We start from the raw sequence: 21,400 nt of genomic DNA, 5'->3' as shown, positions 1-21,400 counted from the left end.
CTTTACTACTCATTAATTCTTCCTCCTGAGGGATAATGAGGAAGGGAGAAGAGGTAAACTTCAGGTCAGTCAGGTATGCTTAGCTACCAAAGCAATGAAACTTTTATACAATAAACTTTAAAGGCCTATTCAATTTAATTTGAGTCATTTGAGATTTTATTCCATCCTAATTGATTGAACAGGCTTGCCAATTAGAGTTGGGACATCCTTGAGACTGATATTTTGGTTGTAATAGTTGTAACAGTATTTGGCCTATGTCTGGAAGCATTTGTGGAAAGCTAAACTCAGTGTTAGAGTCCCTCTAAAAACCAGAAGAAAGATAATTTCCTGAGTACCTATTATATGAGACCGAATTGTGCAGCTTACATTGCTTGTCTCTTTTCCGGTTTACAATTATGCAGAAAAGTGGGTATGATATCCATTTTATAGATGTAGAAACTGAGGCACAGAAATAATGTGACCAGTCTCTCATCTAATAAGGAAAACTCTAACAGCCTTCAAAGCACAGGCCCTTTAGGAGGTAGGTTGGAGACTGTAGGCAGTTTTCACTAACCCAAGCTGTTGACATTTACCATGGGTAATTTGAAAGCTGACCCTATGTTCCTTTTATAAACCTCCATGGAATCTGGCTGCAGAGACTTTATGGATAACCCATTTCAGCATCTCAGAAACAAAAATGCTTTTATGGAATAAAAAGTCTTTATTTCAATGATTTTTTGTTTCCTTTTGAAAAAAAGAAAAAAAAAAAAAGACCTACGACAAACACTTAACAAGAACCCTCACATAATGGGTAAGATTTCAGATTGAGCTGTGCGGACTACAGAGGAAATAGCGACAGCATTAGGGCACTTTGGCCCAAGATGTTAAAGAGGCGATGTAAAAGAACAGTTGGGAATTTCTGAGGGACAATTGGGCAGTTGTGCAGCACAGGAAGGCTAACTGTTGGCCATCTTCACCAAGCACAGTTGCCGGGGTCAGTTTGCGAGGAGTTCTGTAATCCTCGCCCTTCGCCCTCCCCTAGGCGGGTGTCACCAGCTGCCGCAGCGCCCGCGGACCCCCTCTCTTTCCACTCTTCGCGCTAGCCAAGGCCGGCGCTTCTAGGACAGAGAGGCGCGTGGCCCCCTCCACGAGCACGTGACGTGATGGGAGGAGCAGTTTCCTCTTCCCCGCCCCTTTCCTAAAACTCCGCCTTCCTCCGAGAGACTGAGCTTTCTATTGCGCCACTACCGGAATGGCCGCTGTACCAACCAATCATGACGCGACTTCTGGAGTTAGATCCGCCCCCTCCTGGTCCTCAGGTTCCTTCCCGCTCACACAGCAGTCACTTCCGAAGAGAGTGAACCGCCATGAAGAGAGAAGGGGGTGCCGCCCACCTCTGCTCCGACAGCCTCCCTGAGTCCCAGCAGCAAGACGGCAACCACGCACCCAGCTTCGCCTGCCACAGCCCATGCCGCCGTCGTCAGCGGCGCCGACATGACAAGGCGCTGCATGCTCGCTAGGCCAGGTTTCCCCTCATCCCCAGCCCCGGGGTCGTCGCCCCCGCGCTGCCATCTGAGACCCGGTAGTACCGTCCCTGCTGCAGCAGGAAAGAGAACAGAGAGTCCTGGGGACAGGTATCGTTCAGAGGGCTTGAGAAGGGGCCGGGTCGCGGGGGCAAGGGTATAAGGGAGGACAGCGGATGGCCGCTTTTCCAGTTCCCGCCATCCTCCGCGAGTACAGGCCTTGCGTTCTGAGGACTGGCAAACTCCTGCCCCGCCTCCGCGCAGGGGCTTCTGGGAATACGAGTTTTCTTTTCTGTACTTGGGAAGCTGTTCTTGGTCTGGACCCCAAGCCTGGCTGGGTACGGAGAACCCGCCTTAGGTAGAACGTGATTTTTGTGTTTTATGATAGCTGGACCCGGCACACTAATGTCATTTTCTCTACATTGTCAGTTCAGCTGACCTAGTGATTTAATAGTATAAACCTTTTCTATGTTGTGCGTGAAATTATGTGCGATGTAGTGAGGGAAACGCTTCCACGAATTACATTGTAGTCCAGTATACACGATAACGTATACATAAAAGAACATACAGGTTTGGAATATATTATGGTTTCTCTTTCAGGAACTTTATGCCTCTCCGGAGGCTAATTATTTGTAAAGATTTTTATCAAATGACATTCTCTGACAATAAAATGTTTAAATTCTATATGCATCTGGTTCTGCCTTTTTATTTTAAGTTTAAAAGCTTGTGACAATTTAACAGTAAATACGTGTTCTGATACGGTATCGTGTACAGGTCCACAATCCCTTATCTTAAATCAGAAAGCTATGAAAATCAAAAGTTTTCAGTAAGTTTGGCGCCAAATCTCATTTGGCAGTTTAACTTGACCAGAACTAACATAAGGCTATTTATGACTTTATCCCATTAAGTAGGAACGCTGGTTGCGCAGTGGTTAGATCACTCAGCTGCCAACCCAAAGGTGGGACATTTGAACCCACCAGCACACTCCCAGAAACATGTGGCAGTCTGATTTATAGCATTGGAAATCCTTTGGGACAGTTCTACTCTGCCCAGAGGGTGGATTTGGTTTTTGGTTTTATCTCATTGAGTATGAATATTGATAAGTTTTACTGGAGAAATATATGTGTGCAGCCCTACACCCCAATTGGATGTACCTGGATACATGCAAGGTCTCCTCTTCCTAAAATTTGACAAATTCATAATTCTAAAACACATCTGGCACCAAAAGTTTCAGATGAGGGTTTGTGAAGCTGTTATGAATAATTGGTTATTGAATATATATATACTAGTTACAAAAACATGGCGGACATTTCTATGGATATTAACTTGCATACCTTCTTCGTGGAAAGTTCCATTCATGGTTATTTTACAAAATTTCTTGTTTTACCCAAAACTGTTTTTCTCTTTCTGATACATGTATTGAAAATGATCCTGAGATCTAATATTTCAGTGAAGAAATATAGTATATTTATTATATATTGTAAAAACATATTATTGTTTTGAATTAATTAGCTGCTTCTCTGTTCTTTCTCACCTCTCTTTGCTCAGCCAATAACAGAAGGCCTCATCCTCCATCTATAGTACCTCTTCCTTTTTACTCTTGGAGCTAATTTACATAATTTATTTTATGTAAACAAATGCTGAGACAAACATTGTGGACTCTCATTAAAGATGTGCATTTTTCTAATAAGACCATTAAAGTGTACAAGATACAGAAAAAGCTTAACCTTCAAGGGACTTGGATTGTTTGCGTTTGCACTGAGCATTCCAACCTCATAGTGAATAAATGCTTAGGGAAATCTGTAGTCTACAACTATTTTTTTCTTACTTTTTTAGTAAAGTGAATATATTTAGAAAAATATGCCAATAATTTTTTTTTTTTTTTGCTCTGTACATAATTACATCCCCTTTGTGCAGTTGACAGACCAAAACCAAACCAAACCAAACTCAACTGCCATCAAGTCGATTCCGACTCATAGCAACCCCCTTTGAGTTTCCCAGGCAGTAAATCTTTACAGAAGTAGATTGCCCAGTTTCCTTCTATAGAGTGGCTGGTTGGTTTGAACTGCCAACCTTCTGGTTAGCAGTCAGATGCCTTAGGCACTATGCCACCAAAGCTCCTTCAAGTCACCTTAAATACATGAACCGATCAGAGTACAAATTTGGTGATACGGTCCTGTCTCACTTTATGTCCATCTGCTATTCTGTTCCTGTTCAGAGAGTCTATTCAGGTGTTACTCATTTTTTGTAATTGCCATTATTCATTCAGCAAACATTTATTGAACAATAAGTTGTATGAAGCACTGGATATATCAAGGAATAAGATCAGATAGATTCCTGTCCCTAAGATCTTCCATTCTATCACATAGCAATGAGCTTTTCAGTCTTAAGAAGCACTACTCTACCAGTTCCCTGGATCCACAGTCCAATCTACCATTTTAGCGTTATAGATAATGTAAACTTCAGTTGTGTTTATATAAATGAACTCCAAGAAGTGTGAATTATATTTTTAGTTTTTTATAATCAACTTAGAAAAGCCTTACTGTTCAAAACTTACTGATTTAAATCAGATAATGAAATCCAGTCTATATTTTATAATTGTGACTAGCATTTGCCATGTAATCTGAATTATTAAGGTTTTAATATTTGCTTATGTGACCATATTAGTTATGCTTTTATTTTCAGGAATCGGTCAATTATAGATTTCTTCAAACCAGCTTTAAAACAAGGTATGTGTACTGTTAACGTATTTCTTGCTGAGTCTTTTTTGGGGGAGGTGAATAGATTCAATTTTTAAACCTATTTGAAACTCTTAGATTAATTTGATTAAACATAATGTTGAAAATATAATGAAGACAGTGGTTTTACAAAGAACGAGCTCTGGTGGTGTGATGCCAAAGCATTTGACTGTTAACCAGAAGGTTGGCGGTTCAGACCCACCAGCCACTCCACAGAAGGAAGACTGAGCAGTCTACTTCCATAAGATACACTTAAGTTCTAAATGTGGAAAAAGTCTTTACTGTTATGTTTCTTACATTTAAAATATTATTCCAGTCAATAATTCAGTGTTCATAATACATACTATTTTGATTCTCTAGTACAGTAATTTATATCATAAACAGAACCATAGGAAGGTTTCATGATGTTGCAAAAGGGAGTTTTATGAAAGTAAGGCTATTAAAAAATACACCATGTCTTAGTTTCTCTTAATTTCCCCCAGTAAAATTTATATTATCCAAATATATTTGAACATTTTTGTGGTAGCTTTTGTATAATTTAACATTGTAGTATTTCTAGTAACAATCTATATGTTTTTTAATTGGCTATTTAGACAGACATATGTTGGATTCGCCACAAAAATCAGACAACAAATATGGAGGAAGTGGATTGTCCTTTACTGGGACAGAGCAGTTTGAAAGGAAACTATCCTCACCAAAAAAATCTAAACCAAAAAGGATGCCATCAGAAAAGAGCCCTATTTTAGAGGCTTTCATGAAAGGTGTTAAAGAACACCACAGAGATCATGGTGTTCATGAGTCACGTCGACCTTGTATGTCACTGGCCACCAAATTTTCAAAGGGGGTTACAAAAGTCTATGTTCCGTCTTCATATCGTTTGTCAAAAGAAGTGAAGCCACGAAAGAAAAAACATCGATCTCCAGAGAGAAGGACGTCAGTGTTCATTCATGAAAACAGCAGGAAGGAGAGTGATAGAAATCGAGGCAAAACCAGTGCGGACTCCAAAAAGCAAGCCACAGTGGCAGAAGCTGACATCTTTAAGAACAGCTCCAGAAGTCTTAGCAGGAGCAGCCTATCCAGGCACCACTCAGGAGAAAGCCCACTTGGAGCTAAGTTTCAGTCATCACTAGCATCTTACTGCAGAGAAAGAGAACTAAGGAAGATGAGAAGGGAGCAAATTAAGCAGAGAATCAACTCAGAAAATTCCTTCTCGGAAGCCAGTAATCTTTCCTTGAAATCCTCTAGTTTAGGAAGAAATTTTAAACCAAGGCAGGAACAAAGCAAGCAGAACAATGTCATACCTGGAAAAAGTAGTCTTTCAAACCTGGTATGTGCGAGTTACTGAATTAACTTTGACTACTGCTATATTATATTTAGAATATTAAATCTAAAAATATTAATAATTGTTACATCACATTGGTATATTTCTTTAGGAAATGTTGATGCACAGTTTGTGGAGAAGCTATTTTTTTTTTATTACATGTAAGTATAGGTATTTTTCAGTTAGGTTTCACTAAAGAGGGACACTTGAGGAATGGAAAAATTTTAAGTAGCAAGAAATGGTGTAGAGTGGTGGTTCTCAAAATTCAATCCTACACAAGCAGCATCAGCTGGGAACTTGCTAGAAATGCAAATTCTCAGGCCCTACTCCAGCCCTACTAAACCAGAAACTGGGGGAACGGGGAGTGGAACCAGCAATCTGTGATTAACAAGCCCTCAGTGTGATTCTGATGTACTTTGAAGTTAGAGAACCACTAGTTATGATGTATATAAATCTTAAGCTGAGTATGGGTCTCAGAAAACTTAGAAGATGACTTAGAAAATGCTCCAAATATTAACTTCATCAGATTTCTCTTTTCAGAATAGACTATATCAGAAGAGCATAAAAACCGCCCCCCCCAAGAAAATCAAATTAAGTACATCCGTTTCAAAGACATTCTCTGCGTACAGAACAAATAAAGATCAGATATCAAGAAGGTGCTATGTTGATAAGGTACAATGAAATTTTAAAGCCAGATAGGCCAAAAATAAACCCAACTATGAAATTCTAGGAATAAATGGAGGTGGTTATGGTGTATATTGCTAGAAAATATATTTGGAAAGCCTTGGGCCCTTTTGCAAGGAATTTGGTGCCTTTACCAGTGAGATTTGCTAATGATCGATAGAGATTAATAACATTTTAATCCATTTTTATAAGGTTTCAATGTTTGGTGCATCAGTAGTTAAACAGAATTGAGTGAGTTGTGTCCATTTGATTGGCAAATATTAGGCTTGCTGTTTCGGAATTAATGCTTTATCGCAATAATGCCTTGTTCTAATATAATATTAATCTTGGGTTAGTAATGTAAACTTCTAAATTAGTATTGTGAAAGCTGACTTTATTTTTGTAACATTTTTATGATAAAAATGCTCTTCAAGAAAACTTAAGATCTTTATAAATATCTTGTTACAGAAGCTGGAATTTACCTCCAAATGTAGCTGTTTGTTTTATTTAATCTAGAAATCCGTACTTAAATGTTATAAAGAAAAAATTACATTTTTTTACTTCCCCAGCTCCTAATATAATTTTTTCTCATTGTCTTACTAGGAAAACGGACATCTCTCAAGAAAAAGATCCTCTTCGGAGTCATGGGAACCTGCTCCAGGTAGAATCAAAATATTAAATTTATGAATTTTTAAAATAAATTTACTTCTTAATGGCACTTTTTAAAAGTAAATTTGGTTAAATATGCAGTTCTTTTCTTAGAGGTGAGTTGAGTATCCCAGATTAGTTAAGAGTATTAGTAAAATTATACTCAAAAAGAACAGCTCTTAAATTTAGTATGTGTAACCTATACCTTGTCTTTATCCTTCTCTGTTTTCAGAAATTTCTAACAGTGTTTCTCATCCTGGTATTCAGTGTTCTACTTCTGAATCCTTGGTGATGTTAAGAAGCATAATCTTTTGTTGTTGGAATATTTATTAATATCTGAGGTCTTGATATTATGTTGAGTTTTGTACAAGGTGGAAACTGTTATGATGATCCAAAACAGTGTTTCCTAATAGGTGCAAAAGATATGTTGTGATGTCAAGTTTCAAGGACTCCTACGTGATACCAGTTTGTACTTCTAGTATCTATTGGTTGAGGAAATACATAACAAAAAGCTACTGTCAACTCATTGATTCTTGGAATATCTTTATTATCTTTGTTAGAAAGTAGGACATTGTAAAATTCAAACACTAGAAATTTATAGCACAGAAAATTAAATGCCTCCAGAAATAACAACTGAAATAGTTTGGTGTGTAAGGTTTTTTTTTCCTGCTATGACTACAAGCTTTGAAAAACAACTGTACAAATTTCCACATTCAGCAAGATACATTGGACATAATAATGTTGTTATTTGCTGTCAAGTCGGACCTGACTCATAGCGACCCCTCCTTGGGTTTCTGAGGCAGTATCACTACGGAGGTAGATTGCCCAACCTTCCTTCCAAGGAGTGGCTGGTGGGTTTGAACTGCCAGCCTCTGGTTAGCAGTCAAGCGCCTCAGGCACTACACTACCAGAGCTCCTACTTAAGTGCCGGACCTGTTATGTGCTTCTTTAATTCATTTGATCCTCACAACCTTATAAGGTAATTACTTTCATAGATGAAACAGCGAGTACAAAGAGACCAAGTTTGACTCATTCTTCAACTTGTGCATAGTACTCCATCTTCTGATACATTTTAGAGAGTTAACTGCATTTTGACCAAGTGTTCCAAGTGTTAAGTTCAGTCTTTGTGAAGGCTAAAACCATATTTCACCATCATAGAGAGAACTTCTACAATACAAGAATAAATCTGAAGTTGTATGTGATTTTTTTTTTTTTTTAATTCTTAAAAAGTTATTGATTTTAAAGAGGTAACTATGGGGAGGAAGTGGTAGGGGAGCTGTTGCATTGTGGGAAATTGCAGTCAATGTCATGAGACAGTGTGTGAGCTGCTGTGTGGAAAGTGAATTTGCTCTGTAAACTTTCACCCAAATCACAATAAAAATTTAAAAAAAAAAAAAAAGTTAATTGATTTTAGTGGTTAAATTTTAGTACAAGAATGGTTATTTATCAGCCACACAATTGCTCCTGTACTCACTGTACTGCACATTTTTGATACTGAATAGATGATCACTTTGCACTGAAGTGAGTGGAAAAGCAAAATGTTTTTAGACTGCTCTGGCTATTTAAGGTACTGCTGGTGGTGGTGTTGCCAACCAAACTATTAAAAAAAACAAACAAACTCACTGCCATCAAGTTGGATTCGACTAATAGTGACCCTGTGACCCCTCCTTGGGTTTCCAAGGCTGTATCACTACGGAAGTAGATTGCCTTATCTTCCTTCTGAGGAGTGGCGGGGGGCTTGAACTGCCAGCCTTCTGGTTAGCGGTCACAAATACCTTAGGCACTACATCTTTCCTTTTTCTCTGATAATGACTAAAATAAAGCTCTTCAGTTCTGACATTTGCAGATTTTGTCATTGGTGGCTGAAATAGTTTCATTTGTACAATCCCACATTTGAATTTTTTGAGTACTGCTTTAAAAAGATTTTTACTGCATATTTTCAGAGGCAGTCTTAAGATGATTGCCTTCATTAGATATTTTATTTCTAATATTTTTACATGTATTTTACAATCCTCATTAATATTTACATTTATTATAGCATTTTACTCTTAAAATGATAAATATATTTTAGCTGACAGAATTTCAGTATATGAAGAGCATAAGGGGATTTTTCACTTTAAGATGGAAAATGCTTAAGAATGCTTATCTTTTTCTGATTGTGAATAGATACTAAAAATACAAATGGCATATCTTGTTCATACTACTGCTATTAACACTTCTTAGTTTTGATGGTGATATATATGCTCACATAATCATTAATCACACATAAGCTTAGAGATTGCAGAAATGTTGGTAGCGTAGGCATTTGCCTCTTTGGTCTTCCAGAGGCCTATCCTTTGACTGAATTTTGAAGTCAAATTTAATCTCTTTGGAAGTAGATTGCCATACCTTTCTTTCTAGTCTGTCTTAGTCTGGAAGCTCCACTGGAACCTGTTCAGCATCATAGGAATGAACAAGCCTCCACCAACAGACAGATGGTGGCTGTGCATGAGGTGCAGGCTGGAATCGAACCCAGATCTCCCCCATGGAAAGCAAGAATTCGGCCCATGAACCTTATCAATAGATACTTGAAAAACAGTATATTGATTTCAACTCATAGCAACCCTATAGGACAGAGTAGAACTGCCGCATAGGGTTTCCAAGGCTATAAATTTTTATAGGAACAGGCTGCCACATCTTTCTCCTGAAGAGTGGCTGGTGTGTTCGAACCACCAACGTTTTTGTTAGCACCCACGCACTTTAACCACTGCCCCATCAGAGCTCTCTTCTACAGGCTGTAAAAGAGTGTAAAAGAAACATGAGATTTTTGAAGTTAGTTAAGTGCCCTAGAGAGTTTACAAAAGGTGAGCTTGTCTGTAGCACCAATTCACTCCTCTTTAATTCCAGATGTTAAAAGGTCTAAATAAGCTGATTTGTCTTAAGCATTTACCATATAGTTTTTCCTCCTGGATAAGTCTTGAATTCCTGATCAAAGCAGGATTTCTCCTCATTACTAGCTGTATGTAAATTGTCTGACTTCTATAGGAAAATGAAACAAAAACTGGTAGCTCTGTAGTTATCTTCTCTGTAATCGCACACTTAAAATTGAGATAATCAGTGTAAGTCTATCCTAAGTCTTTTGTTTTAGTTATTTGATAGGTCTTCCTACACTGTAAGTGGCCCCAGTCATTTAACTGCTGGAAACTGAGTGGGCATGGAAAGATTTCCTCAGATGAAGGGAATTATCTGTAAAAGGATGGAGATGAGGCACTTATTTGTTGTAGATTGATTGGTTAATTTTTCATTATTATAAATTAAAATTTCCAGATTATTAATTGATCAAGCTATCCAAATAATAATGCTTAATTGTTGAAGCATTAGCATTAGCTGAAGTTTGCTTTTTAAAATTGAACTGTTGTGGAGTGGGAACATCTGTCCATGTTAAGACGGAAACTTGGTATAGAGAAAGCTGATTTTGAGAATACCGATTATACAAACAGTGAATTTCTAATGAATAATGAATATTAAGGGTGAATTAATAAAACATATTTAAGCACAGTAAGTTTTTTTTAAAACTGGTTAACGCAAATATTTGTGGTTTTTAAAGTGCTTTAGGATGGAACTCCTAACACGTAGATAGATAGCTGATGACTAGAGAGATACATGGAAAGACTAAATAGTAATTAAACACTAGGTAATTAAAAAAAAAAAAAAATTAAAATCTGCCTTCACCTAGATATTCTACATGTGTTTTAAGAACTATAAATGTAGGAGGGTGGAATTTCTGAAACCTGGTAGTTCTTGATCTAAAACAAGAAGACATCCACTTTGAGAGAAAGCGCCTTTGGAATTCTTGCCTTGGTGCAACTATGTGTTTTTTTAATATTTCTTTTACACTAATATTTCTCAGTTAATGAATAATAGTATTAACTTTTTTCCTCATTTCATATGTGGTAAATAATCTCAGCCTAAGTTTTTAGAATTTAAACATTTCTTCAGGGTGTTCTAGACACTCATTGAGTAGCCTTTACTAAGATAGAGAAGTGTACTTTTCACTAATCTAGCAAAAATTAAATTTTAGCAGGCTCTAAGAATAAATTTCCTGACAAAAGAAAAAGGAACTCTGTGGACTCAGATCTGAGGAGCACAAGGGAATCTATAATGCCAAGAGCAAAGGAATCCTTCCTTAAGAAGCATCCTGATGGACCACATCGGAGAGAGGAATTTATAAAACACATTGCACTGAAGATACCTGGTGATGTGTTGCGCTTAGAAGATATAGCCCCTAAGGAACCTAATGATGAAGCTGATTGCTCCTCTGCCGGCCTGACACCTTCAAATTCTGGCCATCATTCTTCCAGGAATAGTGACCGGATCCATGTGGCAAGTACCAAAGAGACTAAGATGCAGAAACCCCACTTACCTTTACCTCAGGAAAAATCTGCGGTTAAAAAAGCTAGCAGCCTTCAGAAAAATAAAACTGCCAGCTCTGTTACATCAAAGGAGACAGATCTTCTACCTTTACTTTCCCATGTTCCAAGTGCTGGTTCCTCACGGGTACCATTAAATGCTAAAATTTGCACTCTTCCAGTCTCTAAAAAAGATAAAGAGCGTTTGTCATCTACAGAATGTACTGGGCATTCTGCAGAGTCCTCCAAACACAAGGAACATAAAGCAAAGACTAATAAGGCTGATTATAATATATCTTCAGGGGAAGTTTCGGGGAAATCTTTGCATTCAGAATATGGCACTCCTGCCAAGTCCCCGGCTACTTTGGAAGTTGTGCCATGTATCCCGAGCTCTACTGCTCCTTCAAATAAAGTCCCATCAGATAAAGAGAGTTCAGGAAACTCTGGTGCAGGTAGCAGTGCACTGAAAAGAAAACTAAGAGCTAGTTTTGATAGTGATGAAGAAAGTTTAGGTTACAACCTAGACAGTGATGAGGAAGAGGAAACATTAAAATCACTGGAAGAAATAATGGCTTTGAACTTCAGTCAGACTCCTGCAACCACAGGAAAGTCGTCTTCTCTTCCCAAGGGGCTTGGGTCTAAGTCATCAGATTATACAGTAAGTAGTTCCATGACATTTATCTTTATTTGAAGAGGGAGAGATGGGTTTTTAGTGAAAGAAGACTAGATTGGAACTTTTTTTTAAATTTAGTATTTGATATGATTCATAATTGGACTGACACTGGTACAGTTCTTATGTAGCTAATGAGTTTTCAGTATCTTCAGTCTTATTACTGTAAATCAGTGGTCTCCAAACTTTTTTGATCACATACACTTCTCTTAGTTAAAAAAAAAATTCTAAGCATGTATTCCAATATATATATATATATATATGTGTTTTTATAGATTATATACAGGTACCACTATACTACTGTGTACTTTCTGAAACATGCAAAAACAACTTAAAAGGAAGAGGAAAAAAGTATTTTCCAATAGAAGTTATGTAAAAGTTACTATAGGCTTAAGTTCTACTGGAGTTTCTATAGAAGTTCCATATAAATAGAAGTTCTATTATTTTCTTCCTGCACCCCATTGGATCACCTTGCACACCCCCTGCTTTGGAGACCACTGCTGTAAATGAAGGTAGAGTGTAGAAATGTTGTTAATTGTGGTGTGCAGTTTTATTTATAAAATAACTTCATTCTATCTTGGGAATTAGCAGAATTAAATTCTAAGATGTCTAAAATTTGGTGGGGAAGGTGCTAATGTTCTATGGTAACACCTGAAAATTAGAGTTATTCCATTAAATTTGTAAGTAAATACAGTGTAGCCACTGAGCTCTCTTGGGTATTTGCAGTCAGTTCCTTGTAACTAAGACTAGCAGGATTTTACCTTGCCTAAGAGATGGTAAAATTGAATTGCCTGTGCTACAAAATACTAGATTTAATTAAAGCATGATGGTGAAAATTTTCTATAAGAAAATTATCCTTGCTCAGGTTATTGAAATAGAAAATAATTTGTAGTACTCTGAATAACTTAAAACATCCCAATTCTTTTACTGCTGAGATATGATGTAAATTATTTCTAAATTTTCTTGTTTCAGGAACATGTTCACAGTGGAACTTACACAAATACTTTAGAGCGTCTAGTGAAGGAGATGGAAGACACTCAAAGGTTAGTTAGCATCATACATCATTTGTTAAACTGAACATATTGCTTGTTTGAAGTGTGGTTTGCCCCAGACTAACATTATAACTGTTTATCACAAGTTTTCAAAGTTGCTCTGTAGGCACCTCTATTCTGCTTTCTTCTCTATGGTTTACTTTTAATTAACCTTAAAAAGTCATGAGAAATTAGCATGCATATTATGCACATACCATTATAGCAGTTCTGCTGCCCTCAACTTTGTTAGGAATAAGGTGTTCTATCTTACTCATAGACTAGATCACAAGATCCAAGTTTTTATGGCATATATTAACTATTGCTATAAATTCCTTTCTGTTTATCACAACTGGTATCTAAATGATAGTTGTAGGTTTTATATTTCGCCCATCAGGTTACTCTTATAAAGAAAAACGTAGAATTATAATTTTCATTCCCTGTCATCCCTACCCACACACACAGAAAAATCAAAAAGTTTGAGGGTCAATACTGATTATATTAGACTGGATTCTCTAGAGAAGCAAAACCAGTAAAGTTTATATAGAGAGAGAGAAAGAGAAATTTATCTTAGGGAAATGGCTCGCACACTTACAGAAGCAGGCAAATCCCATGTTCTTGGATCAGACGTCAAGCTGAAGGCTTTTGCCAACTCATGCTCCTGCAGGGGCTGAGGAGCTCAGGGTTGGCAGGCAGTATACTGGCTGTTGACTCCAACAAGTGACAAATCCAAGATCTCTAGGCTGAACGGTGGATTGTTTGCTCACAGACAGTTGTAGGCAGCACAACAGAATCCTGATCTACAGAAGAATGTCTCTTTTCCCAAGATGTCCATACATATACTGGAAGCAGGCCACACCCCTGGGGAAACTCTCTTTCAATGGATTGGCTGCTCAGAACATAAATATCTCATCCCATCACTGGAACAACCCACATCACAATTACTTAAACCACACAGAATTGTGGTCCAGCCAAGTTGACAAGCCAAGCTCCAACTATCGCACTGACTCTACTGAAATTGTTGTGGTTAATTACAGACTGCTTTCGCTGATAAGAAAGGCCTTGCAATTAGCCCAAGAACTTCGCTAAAAGCTCAGCTGGCTTGATTTCATGGAAGTTAGCATATGTGTGTCCAAAACTTGTTAACCGAGTAGCTTAGCTTTAGGAATTTTACAGAGAATTAGTAGTTCAGAATTGTTCTGCTCTATTATAAAATCTTTCAACATTTCATGAACTTGTTCATCAGTAATATGAAAACTAAAGTTGTTTATTTAAAATTGAGCATTGCACAGACCAAAGGCTGAGGTGCTGGTTTGATTTGCTGATTGACTCTTTCCTTTACTCATTTATTTACTGATGATGTACTGATATTTACTGGTTATTTAATATTCTGCTGTACTCAAGTAACCTTGACATGGTTTTGGGGTGGGAGATGGGGGGTGGAAGTGGGCCTGGGGATGAGAACCTTGGTTAAAATAATCTTGGAGAACCAGTATAAGCAAGGACTCAGAAGCTAGACTGGCTTTGAATCCCAGCTCCTAGTGTGATGAGTTTGAGCAAGTTACTTAGCTTTTCTAATGTCTGTTTCCTTATCTATAAAACAGAATAATAATAAACTACCACATGGCTTGTTGTGAGGGTTAAGAGGGTTAATAGCATAAAGCCCTTAGTACAGTACCTGTCACAAAGTAAGTATTAAGTAGGTGTTAGGTGTGATAATAACCACAACAACTCCTGTTGCTGCAAAGCCTAGTTAGTGTACTGTGTTGTTGACCTATTGTAAGTCAAATAAGCAATAAAAATTGAGGGGATAATCAAATTAGTGAAGTTTATTCTTTGCCATTTTCCTTCCCCTCTCTCTAAAAAATTTGGGCAGATCATTCTGGAAGTTAAAGCTATAAAGAAATACTCAAGTTTTTTATGCAGTAGAACACTATTCTTAGACCATACTGGTAACTAGGTAAAAGTCCAAGACCTAAAATAGATTTTCTATGTTTTGATGAGAAAGGTACACTATAATGTATATTGGGGTGTGTTTGGGAGACACAATTTAACTCATAGTGTGACAGAATTTGTCATATATCAAGGTGCTTAATAAGGAATTTTCTTTGTGCTTGCTGCTTTGAGACAAACAATTTTTAAGGTAAACTGTTTATTGTAGCATTCTTTCAATTTGTAGGCTAGATGAACTGCAGAAGCAACTACAGGAAGATATAAGGCAGGGCCGAGGCATTAAATCCCCTCTCAGAATCGGAGATCAAGACAGTACAGATGATGAGGATGGTCTCTTAGAAGAGCACAGGTACAGCATTTTTCATAGTATGTACCCTAATAAATGTACAAGTTTTTCAGTGTTGTTTTTGTGAAATAAATGAATGTTGATGGTTATTTAGTGAATGATCTCTGATAAGTTCTTATCCTTCTCTGATGGGTTGTTGTTGTTGTTGTTATGTGCCGTCGAGTTGGACCCGACTCATAGTGACCCCTCCTTGGGTTTCCGAGGTGGTATCACTACGGAAGTAGCTCGCCCAACCTTCCTTCCTAAGAGTGGCTGGTGGGTTTGAACCATCAGCCTTATGGTTAGCAGTCAAGTGCTTTAGGCACTGTGCCACCAGAGAAAGACAAAATGTTAGGGCCAGGTTACATCTTTAGTATTTTCTCTTGATTATTGTTTTTATTCACATAGACAGTTTTAGTGGATTTGGACTAATCACTCGCAGAAAGTGAGAGAATCAAAAACATGCTTTTTTTTTCATGCTAGTCTTCTAATCTGGGATTAACATTGGTCTTTAAAAGAAAAGTTTTCCTTCGCCAAGTTCTTAAAAGTGACCAGGCTGATTGGGCCGCCTGAGACCAGAGGACTCTTGACACTATTGCCCCTGAGACTCTAAACCTTGAACCAAAACTATGCCTTGAGACCACGTCTTAATAGAAAAAGTGACACACAGAATAAAGGATATTACCCATTAGATTGGTGCTCTACTTAAAAGACATCTGTATAAGTCCAAAAGATCAACATTTAATCCAAAGCAGAAATAAGAGAGAAAGAGACCAGGGAAACTAGAGTACTGGAAATGGAACAATCAAAACAGATAAAACGAGAATGTTGACACATGTAAAAATGTAGCTATAGTCATTGATCAGTTTATGTGGAGATTGTCCAAAAAAAAAAAACCTCACTGCTGTCGAGTGGGTTCGACTCCTAGCGACCCCCCTCCTTGGGTTTCCAAGGTGGTATCTCTAGAGAAGTAGATTGCCCAATCTTCCTTCTGAGGAGTGGCTGGTGGGTTTGAACTGCTTGCCTTCTGGTTAACAGTCAAATGCTTGTGTAAACTTTCACCAAAAACACAATAAAAATAAAAAAATCTCCCAGCATACAACTTTTAAGTACAAAACCATTTGTGGTATAACTGTTTGGTATTCGATGCTCCCCTCTTCTATTTCAGGGAATTTTTAAAGAAATTTTCAGTTACAATCGATGCTATTCCTGATCATCATCCAGGTGAAGAAATATTTCATTTCCTCAATTCTGGAAAAATATTCAATCAGCATACTCTGGATTTAAGAGACTCTGGTTTTATTGGACAAAGTGCTATAGAAAAGCTTATTCTTAAGTAAGTAGAAAAATAGACATTTTACTTTTTTCTGTATAAAAAATTAAAAGATGTGTGACTGATATAATTTCTAGAAGGCTTATTTTTTTATGACCTATCCAGTTTCCTGTTCTTATTATTACAGTTACTCGTGTTTTCTTACTTATTATTATCTTTACAAAGTAATATATGATACTTGTTTAGCGTATCACTTGCCTTTATTAGTTAGGGTTAAGATCAGTAGTATATGATAATGTTGACTGTGAAAAACAGAGGCTTAAACAAAAAGTGTATTCTTTCTTATGTGAAATAAGTTTCAAGGTAGGAAGTCCTGGGCTCCTGTGTTGGTGTCACAGTATCATCTTTCTGTCCCACTGTTCCCAGCACAGGGGCTACAAGTAAGTGCTTTTACATTCAAATTCCCAGAAATCCCATGTGACCGAATACTTAAGGTTAGTTGGTTAGAACTTAGTCAGTATGGCCACATCTAGCTACAAAGGAGGCTGGGAAATGATTTTTCTCCAGACAACCCGTGTGCCCATCTAAATCAGAGTTCTGTGAAAGGAGCTCTGGTGGCATAGTGCCTAAGGCATTTGATTACTAACCAGGAGGCTGGCAGTTCAAACCCACCAGCCACTCCTCGGAAGGAAGATTGGGCAATCTACTTCCATAGTGATACTTCCTCAGAAACCCAAGAAGGAGTCGCTGTGAGTCGAATGTGACTCGACAGCAGTGAGTGTGAGTTATCAAGAAGGATGTTAGTAGAGTAGATGTTAGTATAGGCAGCTAGCGATCTCTACCACAATGCCTAAACTGGTCTAATCTCTTTCAGTGCATATCTCAGGTCCAAGGAAACCACATTGATTCTGGTGCTATAAATTTTAATAAACTGTATCCCCAAGCTGGCAAAAACTGAAGATGGCCTGAGATTTGATAGTCTCCCTGTCAATGCTGTCAGCAGATGTAGAATTGTCCACTGGATAAGTCTGGAGCCAAGCCATCAAGACTGGATCAGCTTTGGGCCATCAGTTACATTCTGTCCACATTAGAGTAGAAGTCTATGTCCATAGTCTGAGGAGGATGATTTACTTGCTTATTTTCCTAATTATGTCAGATGTGATGGTGGTGGTAGTAGTGGTATAAGTGGCAGGGGTGTAACAATTGTAATGATTTTACTTTATTTTTCAGATCAGGGAAAATGGATCAGATTTTTTTGACAACACAAGGCTTCCTTACTTCAGCTTATCACAATGTCCAGTGTCCTGTACCTGTGTTAAAGTGGCTGTTTCGGGTAAGAGAAATATTTTGGGAGTTGTAGTTGCCCCTTACTGTATTTCGTAGTGAAACTTAAAAATAAATTTTACCTGCACATTAATAGAGGGAAAGGAAATCTAGTACATCAAACCAATGATTTCAGTAGCTTAGAATAAAGCAAAGAGTCACTGTACTTAATGTATAAAAATGACAATACTGCCCAAAGCAATCTACAGATACAATGCAGTCCCAATCCAGATTACGTTATCATTCTTTAAAGAGATGGAAAAACTAATCACCAACTTTATATGGAAAAGGAATAGACCCCCAGATTAGCAAAGCACTGCTAAAGAAGAAGAACAAAGGAAGGCTCATATTCCCCAATCTTGAAACCTACTATATGACCACAGTAGTCAAAACAACTGGTATTGGTATAATGACAGACACATAGACCAATGGAGAGAACCCAGAAGTAAACTCATCTACCAGTGGGTAACTGATCTTCAACAAAGGCAGAAACCCATTAAATGGAGAAGAGATAATCTCTTTAACAAATGGCTCTGGCAAAGCTGGATAGCAGGAAAATGAAACATATCTCTTAGCATATATGAAAACTAACTCACGATGGATCATAGACATAAATCCTAAAGTCACAAAGATCCAAAGAAAAAATAGTGGCCCTAATATATGCCATAAATACACTATCAAACATAAATAAAAACACAGGAACAGAAGAAGACAGAATAGACAACTAGGACCTCCTAAAGATTAAGCATTTACGAAAATCAGAAGACTTCACTGAAAGAATCAAAAGAGAACATTCAGACTGGGAAGAAATTGTGGGAACATAAACTTCAGCACCTCAGCAACAAAGAAGATAAGACAATCAAATTAAAATATGGAAAGAGGACATGAACAGATACTTAACCAAAGAAAACATTCAGGAAGCTAATGGTAACAAACACTTGAAAAAATGCTCACAATCATTAGCCATTGTGGTGTTTTTTGCCCTCAAGTCGGACCCAACCCCCAGCGACACCTTGGGTTTCTCAGGCAGTATCACTACGTAAGTAGATTGCCCAGCCTTCCTTCTGAGGAGTGGCCAGTGGGTTTGAACTGCCAGCCTTCTGGTTAGCAGTCAGGTGCCTTAGGCACTACGCTACCAGAGCTGTTAGATGCAAATCAACACGATGTGTCATCTCACCCCAGCATTAATAGCAAACTTCTAAAAAACAGAAAACAACATATACTGGTGTGGGTGTGCAGAGACTGGAACCCTCATACACTGCTGGTGGGACTATAAAATTGTACAACCACTATGGAAAGCTGTATGGTGGTAGTGCTTTAAAAAGTTGGACATAGAAATGCTGTATGATCCAGCAGTCCACTAGGTATATATCCTAGAGAAATAAGAGCTGTGCCAGGGACAGATATATGCACACCTGTGTTCATCACTGCATTATTCACAGTAGCAAAATGGAAATAACCTAAGTGCCCATCGACGGTGGAATGAATAAATAAACTGTGGTACATAAACATAATGGAATACCATGTAACATTAACAAATAACAGTAAATCTGCAAAGCACCTAATAACGTGGGTGAACCTAGAGGACATTGTGCTGAGTGAGATTAGTCAATCACAAAAGGACAAATACTGTATGAACCACTAAAAAGTCAAGAAAAGTTTTATATGTAGAATCATTCTTTGAAGTTTACCAGGGGAGAGGGAAGAAGAGGGTACATCACTAACTAGAAGGTAGACACATACCAACTTAGGTGAAAAGAAAGGCAACATACAATAAGAGCTGGTCAACACAAAATTATTAAAGCATAGAAAGAGTAGCACAAAAGTTAAAGGCAACAAAGGTGACTACTATTACACAATCCTATAATAACAGTAATAATACTATTATTAATAATAATATGCGGATACATAGATAGACACTCAAGCTGAACAGGGATGGTAAGGGGAATAGGATTATGAATGTATATATAGATTTGACAGGATATGTGTACATACTTTTTATACACGCTTGCAAATACATTCATGAATATAGTAGAGCATATAAGGCGTGGAGTTGGAAATTTCTTAGTCATAAACACACACCTTGAAGGAATGAGTTACTGGACATGGGGGCTTAGGACCATAGATTTAGCAGACACTAAGGTCAATTGGCATAACATAGTCAACAAAGACACTGTTCATCATCGTACTTTGGTGATTAGGGTCTTAAAAGCTTGTGAACAGCCATCTAAGGTGCAACTATTGGCCTCTCCCCATCTGTGGCAAAGAAGACTGAAAAAAATCAAAGACACAAGGAGACAATTAGTCCAAAGGATTAAGGGACCACATGAACCCCAGCCTCCATGACCCTGAGACCAGAACTAACTGGTACCCAGGTACCACTGCTGACCACTCTGAAAGGGTCCAGGATAGAGTGGGAGAAAAATAAGAAACACAACTTAAAATCATAAAAAAAGACCAGGCTTACTGGTCTGATAGAAACTAGTGGAATTCCTAAGAATATGAAGCCTAGAAATCCTTTGGCCTGGGAACTGATCTCAACCCCAGTGGCTCACCTTTAGCCAAATGATATGTAGGTCTATAAGGTGGAATGGTCATACTATTAAGGTTTTCAGTGGCCAGTTTTGTTTTTTTTTTCAGAAGTGGATGGCCCCATCCTTCTTCCCAGTCTGTCTTAGTCTGGAAGTCCACTGAAACTGTCCACGCATGGGTGACCTGCTGGTGTTTGAAATACCTATGCAATAGCCCCAGCCTCACAGCAACATGCTAACCACCACAATATGACAAAATGACAAACCAGTGGTAACAGACTGAATCTCCTGGGTTCAGAAGAGGGTGTGAAACGAGGGATATCATTGCTGATGTCAGGTGCATCTTGGCTGGAAGCAAAAAACACCAGAAAGATGTTTACTTGTGTTTTATTGACTATGCAAAGGCATTCAACTGTGTGGATCATAACAAATTATGGATAACATTGTGAAGAATGGAAATTCTAGAATATTTAATTCTGCTTATTGTGCTTATGAGGGGGACCTGTACATAGACCAAGAGGTTGTCATTCAAACAGAACAAGGACACTGCATGGTTTAAAATGAGGAAGGTGTGTCAGGGTTGCATTCTTTTCACCATACTAATTCAGTCTGTATGCTGAGCATATTATCTGAGAGGCTAGACTATATGAAGAACACATAATCAGGATGGGAGAACACTCATTAACAACATGCAGTATGCAGATGATACAACCTTGCTTGCTGAAAGTGAAGGTGACTTGAAGCACTTACTGATGAAGATCAAAGACAGTAGTCTTCAGTAGGGATTACCTATCAGCATAAAGAAAACAAAATCCTCACAACTGGACTAATAAGCAACATCACAATAAATGGAGAAAAGATTGAAGTTATCAAAGATTTCATTTTACTTGGATCCACAGTCAACACCCATGGAAACAGCAGTCAAGAAATCAGACATTGCTTCTTGCTCCAGCACTAGTAGCAAAGTTCAACAAGACAGAAAATAACAAATGCTGGCGAGGTTGTGGAGAGATTGGGACTCTCATACACTGCTGGTG

General features: G+C 37.9%; 1 protein-coding gene across 1 annotated transcript in view; it reads left to right on the top strand.

Annotated features, from left to right (window-relative positions):
* The first annotated feature begins 1,473 nt into the window (after positions 1-1,473).
* Positions 1,474-21,400, top strand: part of SLF2 (SMC5-SMC6 complex localization factor 2) — a 44,193-nt gene continuing 24,266 nt past the window's right edge. Inside the window, exons 1-9 of the mRNA XM_007939947.2 lie at positions 1,474-1,613; positions 4,188-4,231; positions 4,834-5,567; positions 6,828-6,885; positions 10,933-11,918; positions 12,903-12,973; positions 15,138-15,260; positions 16,405-16,572; positions 17,740-17,842. Of these exons, the coding sequence (XP_007938138.1) occupies positions 1,474-1,613; positions 4,188-4,231; positions 4,834-5,567; positions 6,828-6,885; positions 10,933-11,918; positions 12,903-12,973; positions 15,138-15,260; positions 16,405-16,572; positions 17,740-17,842 (2,427 nt within the window). The remainder of the gene's footprint in view (positions 1,614-4,187; positions 4,232-4,833; positions 5,568-6,827; positions 6,886-10,932; positions 11,919-12,902; positions 12,974-15,137; positions 15,261-16,404; positions 16,573-17,739; positions 17,843-21,400) is intronic.

The sequence above is a fragment of the Orycteropus afer genome, unplaced genomic scaffold (genome assembly GCF_000298275.1).
Source record: "Orycteropus afer afer isolate SDZICR_OR568_19922 unplaced genomic scaffold, OryAfe1.0 scaffold00064, whole genome shotgun sequence".
Taxonomy (NCBI): Eukaryota; Metazoa; Chordata; class Mammalia; order Tubulidentata; family Orycteropodidae; genus Orycteropus; species Orycteropus afer.
The sequence above is the reverse complement of the archived record's forward strand: the minus strand, read 5'-3'. Positions and strand labels throughout refer to the sequence as shown.